This window comes from Lolium rigidum, chromosome 5 (assembly GCF_022539505.1).
Source record: "Lolium rigidum isolate FL_2022 chromosome 5, APGP_CSIRO_Lrig_0.1, whole genome shotgun sequence".
Lineage (NCBI taxonomy): Eukaryota > Viridiplantae > Streptophyta > Magnoliopsida > Poales > Poaceae > Lolium > Lolium rigidum.
In genome coordinates this window covers 40,956,531-40,968,357 of record NC_061512.1, presented here as the reverse complement: position 1 = coordinate 40,968,357, position 11,827 = coordinate 40,956,531, and the positions used below count along the sequence as shown (strand labels likewise).

The window sequence follows — 11,827 nt, the reverse complement described above, 5'->3', positions numbered from 1 at the left end:
CCAGTCAACTGACTATAAGATATTAAATAATACATTTTAGATGAGTTGGAGGAGAGAGAAGGGAGGTGAGCTACTATACAATAGCCAGCTCTTGCACCCCGTGCTCCGTATTTTGTGAGAGTGAGAGGCGGGCCATATGTTAGTAAATTAAGTACTTTATTTTTATAGCCAACTATTGTACATGTTAGTTATATGGTGACTACAAATAACATGTCATCTTGTTATAGCCAGTAGTTGGCTATACTATTGAAATTGCTCTAATGCCTTCTCCAACACACGTTTGTAAGCATGAATTCATAGGTAGCTGGCTGACATGGCAGGGTAGTTATGGAGTAAAGAGAATGATGTTATATGTAAGCTAGTATAGGGCTCTTAGCTTGTGTTTCAAGGCAAGTTGTTTATTTCTTCGATCTGTTGTGGCTGATGTGGTCAAGAGTTGCCTGTTTTTAGTTTGCCACAAATAGGCCACAACGTTTATATAGTACTGTTGATCCAAAGCTAATTGAATGCAACCTCAGCTAGATACTACACTTAACATACAATGCATTGTGGAGGCCGTATGTAGAAGCACAACATGCAACAAGAAACGGCCACAAGAGACGACACACCGGCCTAATATTGCATATGTATCCATCCATTTAATATCCCAGAACCATCCTTAATATCACCGTGATCCGTACATAAATCATGTTTTCTATTAAAAATTAGTAAGATGACCGCAAAAATGGATTATTGTTACTCCCTCCATATCAATTTATTGGATTCCTAATGGTTTTAGATTTTCTTTCGAGAATTAGGCACAATTTAATAGTTCATATGTGAATTAGTTTTTGGAAATCAGTGGCCTCCTTCTCAGTTTTAAATCAGTGGCCTATGCATGCGCTTGCAATGTCTTTCAGTTCCCTAATTAATCAGCACAACTAATGAGAGAACATGAGAAATTTAGAGCTACTAGAGCTATTTTTTCACCTACCAGTCCTTGACTTGATCGCAGAGCATCTCTTACTTAGACCAATAAACGGATATGGAAGGAGCAGTCTAAGTGAATTTATAATATTGTCATAATATTTGATAATCCAACAGTTCATAATATAACATGTTATTACAACTTGCTAACTCATAAATAGTTGTATTAAGTATTATTGGACGGAGGGAGTATTATGTATGCCAATATAAGAAGTACGTGTTTGGATAGGTTCGGCACAAAACCGCATGATGGCTATTTGATCGAATATAAAGACACTAGAATTAAGTTGAGTATAACAAAAATAGGACTTAATCATATATAAGACCCGCTATAACACCATACTAATTGATCTTTTCCAATCATGAGAAATCACAGGGCATATTTCAGAGTCCTTTGTCTTGCTTCTATCTTATTGATCTTATATTCCTCTGCATAAGATTTACTTGCATAAAATATTGTCCTTGCCATTATTTAATAGTACTGCATTCGTTCCAATTAATAAGACTTTTTTTCAAGTTAATCCATGTATAGTTTGACTAAGTTTTTATATAAAAATATTAACATGCAAAATACAAAATCATTATCACTAGATACATCATGAAATATATTTTCATATGATATCTATAGTATATCATATTTGCTGATATATATTTTTTAAGGTTTGGTCAAACTTTATTTGGTTAGGCTTTTTTGAAAAATATATGCTTTATTCAATGGAACGGAGGGAGTACTAAGATGTTGCTAAGTCAACATTTAGGGGAAAATACAAAGGGGAGTTTTTTTTTAGATCAACATACAAAGGGGAGTTTCAAGTCTGCCATTATATTTTGGGAGACATGTTTTATGTAAACTCGACAAAATGTACTTTGCACATGTACATTTGCTAGTGATATTAAAAACAATACAGTTTTGCGGAACTTAATGGGTTTCATCTTAAAAGGGAGTAAAGAAAAAGTGTTTCAAAAAAAAAGAAGCGAAGGGCAAAGATATGACAAAGAATTAATTCCCATCCAAAAGGTACAGGAATGGAGCCAAATGAGAAGTGAACGGGAACGACATGGCAAAGGATTGATGCCAAACCAACAGCGCACGTATAGCTACTTGGCGAGGCGAATCTTTTTAGTATGCAGGCCCTTCGAGGCTGCCGCTAGCTATATATACACATGCGTACACGGAGAACCGCAGCGCGCCTGTGCTATCAATTAGTCGATAATTTGTACACAGACATAGTTGGAGAACAAAATGCAACCTGCCGAGTCGCGCGAGGAGGCAAATCTAGAGGTGCAGCTGCACCAGCACCAGCACCACCCCGAGCTGCTGATGGCAGCTCGGGCCGGCGACTGGGCGAAACTGCGTGCCATTCTGCGCAATGACGACGCAGCTACCAGGCCGGTGGTGTTCGCGCCTGAAGTCGTCGTCGACATTGAGCGGGTGGACATCGCCGTTGACAGGGTGGAGACCCTTGAGCTGGACTCGATCCTCCATGTGGTGGCGGCCAGTAGCGCCGTTGGTCACGGTCGCTTGACGTGCGCAACCATGATCCACGCCAAGGCCAAGCACCTCCTGGACGCCGGCAACCGCAATGGCGACACGCCATTCCACTACGCTGCCAGAGCTGGTGGGATCGAGATGCTCTCTCATCTCATCAGTCTGGCGAGAGCTGAGCCCGGTGGTGGTGGTGACGCGAGGGTGAACGAGGTGCTGAGAAAGACGAACAAGCAAGGCGAGACGGCCCTTCACGACGCCCTCCGATTGGGTGACAAGAAAAGCATGAAGAAAATGGTTAACAAGTTAATGGAGGAGGACGCAGAATTGGCCTGCATCCCGCGTGAAAACGCCACCTCGCCCTTGTACCTAGCCGTCTCACTGGGCCTTGATGAGATTGCGGACTTGCTGCATTCAAAGAACTCGGACCTGTCCTACTCTGGACCTGATGGACAAAACGCCTTGCACATTGGGGTGCTTAGGGGCAAAGGTAAGTACTACTGTTTTATGATTTTAAGTCGCTGCAGTATTTTTGTCCATCTCATAGTTTTATGATTACTTCACTGCAGTTTCCTTAGAGTTGATTGCCGTGTTACCGGATTTTTGGCCATTATAAATCAATCTATCCCTTCTACACCTATACCTATTGTCTATTATCTATTCTATCTATTCTATACCTAATAATAAAGGAGCTAAGGTTTCTGCCAAAAAGTTTCGTCAACGCTTTTTTGGGACCGTTTTGCCCTCCCACCAAAACGCATAATACGGTAAAATGCCATGTACCGGTTCGTTTTGGACAAAACGAAAGAAACACAAACAGAGCTACCGCTCGCACCGCGCCGCCGGCGCTCCTCGTGCGTTTTTTCTTCCGATTTTACCCCTGGATTTTGCAAAGTATTGCACTACTACCACCGCCAAGTCAATAAGAACGGTCAATCCAGAGACGAAAGGAGGCCGTGCCTCTTTCTTCCGAGCCCATGATTGCGAGTCTAGGGTTCCACCCCACGCCGCCGCACGGTACGGCCGTGATTCGCAGCAGCGCGAGCCGATCTATATTCTACCTCAACGAATTCTACCTCGACTGCTACTTAAAGATCCTCGCGCTTGCTCGCCTCTATGACGTCTACACCATGCTCGATGCGCATGGCCTCCACTGCCGGCACCAATCAGGGTCGGCCGCCGCCACGACATTGCGCCAGAGGGCAGTTTGATCCTCGGCCGCGCAGGCCAGCGTGAGAACCGGCGCTGAGCGAGGCCACGGCAGGCGCGGTGCGGGATCCGTGGAGATTGGTGCGACCGCTGAGAAATTTGAAGAGCAAGGGCGTTAGGGGCTGCTGGGGCTGGCTCTCCTCGTCGGAGAACAACGAATTCTCCGGCTGTGGGTGCAGGAGGTGCGGCACGACCGAGGTTTCTTCCTGGATTCATGAATATCCTCTCATGTTCTCTTTGGATTTTGACTATGGATTCCTGGGCTCCTAGATGCAGCGGTGGGGCTTTGGATCTTTGGGAAGTAGATCCCGGGACAGGAGGTGCTTTTCTGGGGATGCGGTGATTGAAAAGAATGGAACGGTGGAGGGAAGAAGGACAACGATGCCTATTTTTCTTACTAATTCTGCCCTGATTCCCCTTTTCCACTTCATGATTTGCGGCGGGGCGCGTATGACATGTCGTGGAATTGGGGAGATCGATGATGAACGGCTCGGGTGGATCCCAGGCGCCACACTCCATGGCCGTCCGGCGCTGGAGCTTCATGCCTCCATGGCCCGAAGAGCATCGGGCTATCAGAGCTCAACGACCTTGGGCAGCGAGGACTGCAGCCTAGCCTTCTTCGCACAAACTTTTTATTCGATATACTACAGCCAATGGTGTGTTTCTCGGCTATGATATGAACAAACGGTTGTGCTTGGGCATCCTAACGAGATAGTGTTTTGTTTGTGCTTCGAGAGGACATGTTTGTGCATGGAAAAAATAGGTACTGTCTCGGCAATTGCATCTATACTCAATCTATGAGTTGTTGTTTTTATATGAAGTCTGAATGTTCTGATGTAAACACACTGCATGCTGCAGTCTGAAACTCTGAATTGGATGTTCTGGTGTTTTTGCAAGACATGTAATTCGTCATATCGCTGGTTGGGTAATGTGTATATTTCTTGATCTTTAATTGAATCGACACCCAAATATTAACTAGCATTGTTGTTCTCTTTCTCCAAATAGAGAATATAAAAACTATGTGGACTACAACTGAGATATATAGTACTCTTTCCGTCCCGCGAAGAATGTCTTATATTTGTCAAGACACTAAATAGCATCTAGATATATCTCAATTTTAGGAAGGACGGAGTAGTATTAAATAAAAAAGAAGCGAGGATAAGTCAATAAATTCTATGATTCACAAATTCAATCAATAGAATCTGTAAATGAATGAAAACGAGACTGACTATATTTTTCTTCTAATTCAAGCATCACAAATATTTACACGTCACAAATAAAAGTAGTACATCACATATTTACAGAGAGCAAAATCCCAGATTCGGCAAAAACTATGAGAAAAGCATGATAAGGAGTATAATAAATATAAACAAATTGATAAATAATTATAAAAAATTAGATCGATGAAAATTAAAATGAAATATTAAAACTAATACATTAGACTAAAGCTTACTACTCACTCCGATTCATAAAAATGTCGGGGATACAAATTATTAAGGATTTTTTTTCTAATTTTAGTTTGTATATGAATTATTATAATGTGTGCATGTTAATAGTTGTGTTGTATCGTTTTGGTAAGGCTAGGTTAGGCGGGACATTTTGCGGCGAATTTTGGGGCGTGCCGAGGCTCTTTCATCCAAAAGTTTGGACCATACTAATCAGAAAATTTAGCATTAAAAGAGAACTATATTTAAGTTGGAGAAACAAAAAAAAACTGCACGATTTTTCAATCAATCCGTAGCAACGCACGGGTACGTTTCCTAGTATATACTAAAAGCAATATATGGATGTCTAATAAAGTCATCAGATTAAGCCACATAATCTAAATTATGATATTGACAGTTAGATTAGAAATTCATGGATAAGATTTTAAATCACAAGCGTAATAAATTTTGGACACATGTTCCAATTATTACAATGTTACACATTGTCCAATACGTGATTGAATCGACCCAAAGCCTATAACAACATGCAAATAGTCAAATCTTTAAATGAAAATATATTTCATGCTCCGTGGAAAGAGCAGAGCCAGCTAGCTAAGGTTTTTTTTTACATGACTTACATGGACGTGAAAACAATTAGGCTATATCTATCCATAGGCATGGCCGAATCCTTTAAAAATAAAATTGCGTGTGCTCGGTGTAGTTGGTACTTTCACGTTTGAAGATTGCTTGTACAAACTGATTTGGGAATGTAGTCACACCGATCTGCACACGTGATCTTGACTATGCACAATAATCACAAGATATCTTTTTTAGTACAGGACATAAAAGTAGATACAAATATTTAATAACCTTAGCTTATAGATATTCCTTAAAGTCCTTTTAATAAATCATTCTGCCCAAAGATCATTAACACTAGCATATAGATTCTTCACAAATTCGATAATTTTAATTACAAAAACCACAAAACAGTTGATTATCGATTATGTTTAGTTTTAGAAACTGATGCACATGTTAAATTCGACACATCGACTACTCCTAAAATATCAGGATCACACGGATGTATATTGTCAACTAGAAAATATTGACTTGATCTATAATAATCTGCATGTTACAATCAAAATAAGATTGTAAAGGAGAGATATAGTAGAAAGTTCTACAAAAAATAATGGATCCAACTACTACTAATCTGGCGGATTATCTTTGACCCAAATTTAAATATATCCACAAGTATCACAACTAATATATCATAATGTATAGCTGAAAATATTATGAATATGCTAGAAATTATCACAAGAAAAACATAAGCATCCAATTTTCAGTCTTATAGACCTTTATTCATTAGCATACTAGAAATATTATCTCTTAATAATTCTAGGGCAACAACAATAATTTTCACGGGACTGATCACAACCGGCAGATCTTCAAAGTAACAGATCTACATTGAAAGTTTGAAACTGCATTCAGTAACTCTTTCTTGAAATTAAATATGTATGTTTCGTAAGTACAACATAATGCATTACATCAGAAGCAAATTATGCATGTAAACATCATCTGAACATTCTTTGGGGGATCCTAATTGTGAGTTGGAGTACTTATGTCATTCCTATCCATAGATACACTTATCAAAATCTAACGTGTCAAACTTCATGCACAAACTGGCCGAAAAAGGATTTACATTTATCTTAAACAGATTAAACGAGCGGACAGTTGCCTCTATGGGCATAAATGGGTGAATATGCTAGTTGTGTTGCTTGATGAAATTAAAGTGTTGAACCTAAACAAGTGACTATTTTAGTGCATATTTTTTCATTCTCTTAGAAATATGTTTCCACTTGTACATATATGCAAAACAAATATACAAACCTACATTACCAAAGGATTGGACGATGTATGTCGGGTTGTTCATATATTAAGAGTTAGTGATGTTAGGTGAATTCGTTGATATATTTCATATTTATATCCATATCATAGATCGTGTAAATAATTTTTAACTCAGAGGGACTAGAATGCATATTGTTCTAGCTTCTAGACAAAATTATAAACAACATTGTTTGCTTTATATGATTAGATATACTACATATATTTGGAGTATTTTATATGTTTTTCATTATTATGTAATGAAGTTAACTTAAGAGCACATGTCATTGAACAATGAAATTGAATATTGATTAGGAGGTTGGAACTATGCCATCTAAGCCACGTCCTATTACATGATACATCAAAGCCAAAAATCCAAAACAAAGTGAAAATAATAGTCCTAACATTGATTGCAAAATATTGTATATATATTAACAATGGATAAATAAAAACAAAATTTACATTCAATTCTAAAATATTTTCAAACTTCGGTTAAACTTTAGCAGCATATATTTCAAAGGTCTATTGCGGAGAATATTCATATATGTATGTCACATATTTCAGAACATAAGGGCCAAGGAAGAATGCCGCATATATCTAATAAAAATGAAACAGATAGACCACTATGGCATGCACAAATGTGATGAAACTATTATAATGTTTAGTTCAACTATTTTTTGATGAAGATTTGTTTTGTTTCACTTCTATAAGAAAACTTTGATATAGTGTTCATAATATTAGCTCAAACCATCAAACCATTGCTTGAATGAGCTCTAATTTTTGTTTGGGCCGTGACATTATTTTGTATTTGCACATCTACTACCAACGACATACTAACTTAATATTAGCCTGATATATATACCAATCTAACACCACATAAGAACTATCATGTTTCTTGCGCTTAGAACTTTAATTAATCAGTTTTACTCATTTAGTGTCATGTACATATTAAATTTATGGTGATATATATGGGTAAACTAATTGGTGCACCATGGTGCCTGGGCACCATTAATCATAAAAGGAAACCTGCACAACAAACTGGGAAGTGATTTGTCTCTGTTTCTGATAATTGGAAAGTGCATTCTCTCTCCTGTTGATATTTAGAAAGTGTTTTTCTGTCCTTTATACACCTATGATGCAACCTGGCACCCACGATGTAATTGTACGGTCATGATGTATGGTGCCTGGGCACCATGGTGCCCCAATTGAGCTTCCGATATATATGTATATATATATATATGGAAATTCCATAATAAAGATCGGATTAAAATAATAATCATGATTAAACATGTTCTTCACCCATGTGATATAGGATGTCTGCTAACCATATTATTTTCATGAAACTATAAATTTATTTCTCACATCCAACAAATTTAAGACGACACCCTGGCACTAGCGAGGGCCATCCGGCTATTTTTTTTTTCAAAAGGAACGTCTGGCCAGGCTCAGAACCTTTCCGAGATTAATGGATATACAGAAGACAAAGGCATCTTTGTCAAGTGTCCGAAAGAAAAAAAAAAACCCGGAAACATGCCTTTGCCGGGTGGAAAATAAGTTGATGAGTGTGTCTTTACTGAGTGTCCAAGATATCGAAGTTGCAGATCCTGCAATAGTCTTATTATTGATGTTCCCAACTATGAATAATCATTAATAGAGCACTTGAACCACCTGTAATAACATTGACAACTTTTATTACCTTATAGCCATCTGCAATTAGCAGGTGTTATAAATGATTGTTAGTTTAGGGCTCGTGGTGCAATTTTGCATTCCTATAGGTTTTTTGTGTCTTGGGTAGCCTTAGGAAATGTTAGACAATACTTCTGAAACAAGCAGAAGAAAAACAAATACACAAGCATGCACCACTATTGAAACAAAAGCATCACACATATTTCCATTTTATTCATTCACAAACAACATAATCATACCATAAGTCCTTGACAATTGCCAATTCACTCTTTCCAAGATTCAAGTTACCATTAACACACACTCTCATGCTAATTTTATAAGCCAAAAAACATTGTTTATGTTTGGTTGACATTGATTTTCAGTAAGTTAATGAAGAAACCTTACTTGCACGATTTACAACTTACACAATTTTTCATCATATATAGTTGTCTGATAATTAAAATAAACATCTGAAATTGCAGCGATGACAAAGAAGTTACTGGACTGGAACAATGTCCTCACCAAACAAGTGGACCAATGCACTGGAAGTACGCCTCTTCACATTGCCATATCATGGGGGAGTCGGTGCAAGGCCGTGATCAAACTATTACTAGAGCGCGATGAATCATCAGCATTTCAAGGCGACAACCTTGGGTTGTTCCCTATACATGTGGCAGCGATGCGAAATTCATGGTCCACAATTCGCATCTTGCTGAAAAAGGCACCTACATGTGCAGAACTACGTGACACTCAAGGCCAAACCTTCCTACATGTTGCGATCAAGAACCAGCGCCCAAGTATGTTCGGAGGTTGGCACAGTCACAAGTTGTTTCCCTCAATCCTTAATGTGCAAGACAATGATGGGAACACTCCACTACATCTTGCTGCCACGGTTGGGAACCAGTGGAGTTTCTATCTTCTAATTCGCAACCCGAAAGTTCAACTGGATTTAGTAAATAACCTAGGGCAGACACCAATGGATATTGCATGGAAGATGGTACCCCAAGGGCTTAATTACGTGCTGGTATTTCATCAAATTATTCTTCCATCGTGTTTTTTAAATCAATAGTTCTTTGTCAAGATATTACAAAAATACGTACTAGCTAGTTAACATTCTTCAAGGTAGTCATGAGAAACTAGTTAACCTTGTTCAATGACCTTGTTTGCAGCACCCACGAAATAGGATATATGTACTACTTAAAGGTGCTGGAGCTAAAACTGGTACTTACGGCCGGTGCGATTTGTTCCTCAATAGACATGTCCAGCAAATAAATGAAAAAGAAGAAGAAAAGAAGATCACAGATTCCTCGCAGATTATTGGCATTGGGTCAGTGCTTATTGTGACAGTAGCTTTTGCTCCAGCATTCACCTTACCTGGTGGTTTCCGAACAGAAGACCTGAAGGGTAAGCCTAATACAGCTGGTATAGCTGTGCTTGCTGAAGAACCAGTCTTCAAAGCGTTCATCGTCTTCAACACACTGGCATTAGTTTGCTCCGGTCTTGCAACCATGAACGTCATGTTCGCTGGGGTGCCTGCAGTGGACATACGCACGCGAATGAGCGCCTTTGTCATTTCCATCGTCTTTGTCTACATCTCGGCCAAGTCCCTGGCTGCTGCATTTATGCTTGGACTCTACGTGGTGATGGCACCGGCTGCTCCAGTAACAACTTATATTTCGTGTTCTATCGTAGCCCTTTTCCTATTTCTCGATGTTGCTTGGTTCATCTTCATGGTGGCTGTCGGCGAGGTAATGCTTCTCCAAAGGTTAGGTTTCAAGGCATGGCTTCGCTATTTAAACTTCTCTCGAGTACCAATAAGACAGCCTGTAAATTTGTGATAAGGATGACTTCTATCTCTATCAAGGATAAGCCCATCAGCCACCAGTCTTAAAGACGAACCTATGTTTAATTACTAAGAGACAGTGTGATAGTGTCCTTGTAATGTGTCATTGAAAATAAAGGAAGTTCCTTACCAGCACTGTACACGGCTGGAAGGGCTTCCATGTGACAATGGTCTCAAATTTCATCCATATATGTAGCATATTTCATGTTTAAGTTTCAAGTTTAATGTAAGGCTTATTTTTCAAGTGATACATTCGATCCGGATTGTCGAATTGTAATATTATTGCTTTTTCCCGTGAGATCTAGGTTTATCGAGTCCTTTGGAACAATACTTTTGGTTTAAGATCACTTGAGCCAGACTTAGAGACTTCGTTTTGATGTTGTTCACCGGACCAACTGTTTTTTTTTGTGTATCGATGGATGGATGGAGATAGACCAGGTCTAAGTTTCACATGCAGCATTGCAATAAAAAGTCACTTCTGCTTCAATGCACCCCCTCTTTCCAAACTTAAACACAACAATGGTTGAGATCGTTCGATACCTCTTCATAACTGAGGAAATGATGATCTATAACAAATTATCAATAATTATTAATAAATAATTAAGTCATATCTAATTTGTATAAACAACTTGAATACCACCGCTTCTATACGTAGGACACTACCGCAGAGAAGACTCTGCTTATATGTCTACCGAAAATTGTTGTCTTATTCCTTGTTCACCGCCACTGCTGCTACAACCATGGCTTCCTCCACTGCTGCCGCTTAGTTGTTGCTGTCACAACTGCAATCCGGGACCACAAAATACCTCTAGCGGTGAACTACACCAGGTCCACCGCATCAACAATCATCAACCGAGGGTGCACACTAAATCCACATATGGTGATGAAGCTGTTGCGGTCAGAAACCCACCGGCGAGCAGCGACGGGCAACACAGTAGAGCCGGCTCCCAGGACTGCGGCTGGCCCTGGTCCCTCGAGCGACGGCCCGCAAAGACTCGGCACGCACGTCCGATGCTGGTGCAAGGGCTTGCCACCTGACCTATACCTGGTCAGGAAGGTGATGGATTTGCTTCGCTTAGTTTCCCGCATGGCATACACGTAAACATTAAATACGAGCCTCGATCGGCTCTCCAGGTTGTCCTGTGAATCGGCTCAAGGAGCCGATCCACCCATGATTCGTATGAGGTATACGATCAATGGTGGTCATGCTTGATCAATATAAAGCTAAAACGACCTACGACGATTTAGGGTTTTCACCACATAATCGGAACATCCTACGCGTGATTGAGCATGGCGGCCACGCACGGTGATCATAAACCGACCCTAGATAAGGCCTAAAAACCAACATGAAGTTGA

General features: G+C 39.6%; 1 protein-coding gene across 1 annotated transcript; it reads left to right on the top strand.

Moving 5' to 3' along the window:
* Nucleotides 1-2,209: 2,209 nt before the first annotated feature.
* On the top strand, nt 2,210-10,466 carry LOC124655884 (alpha-latroinsectotoxin-Lt1a-like). Its single transcript, XM_047194713.1, has 3 exons — nt 2,210-2,942; nt 9,111-9,652; nt 9,798-10,466. The coding sequence occupies exons 1-3, from the start codon at nt 2,210-2,212 to the stop codon at nt 10,464-10,466; spliced, it is 1,944 nt and encodes a 647-aa protein (XP_047050669.1).
* The last annotated feature ends 1,361 nt before the right edge of the window (nt 10,467-11,827 follow it).

Bases quoted from the DNA above. Each gene is read 5' to 3' on its own strand.
- LOC124655884 (XM_047194713.1), top strand. From the start codon at position 2,210: ATGCAACCTGCCGAGTCGCGCGAGGAGGCAAATCTAGAGGTGCAGCTG. The intron at 2,943-9,110 runs GTAAGTACTACT...CTGAAATTGCAG, and splicing joins TGGGGTGCTTAGGGGCAAAG to CGATGACAAAGAAGTTACTG. The intron at 9,653-9,797 runs GTATTTCATCAA...CCTTGTTTGCAG, and splicing joins AAGGGCTTAATTACGTGCTG to CACCCACGAAATAGGATATA.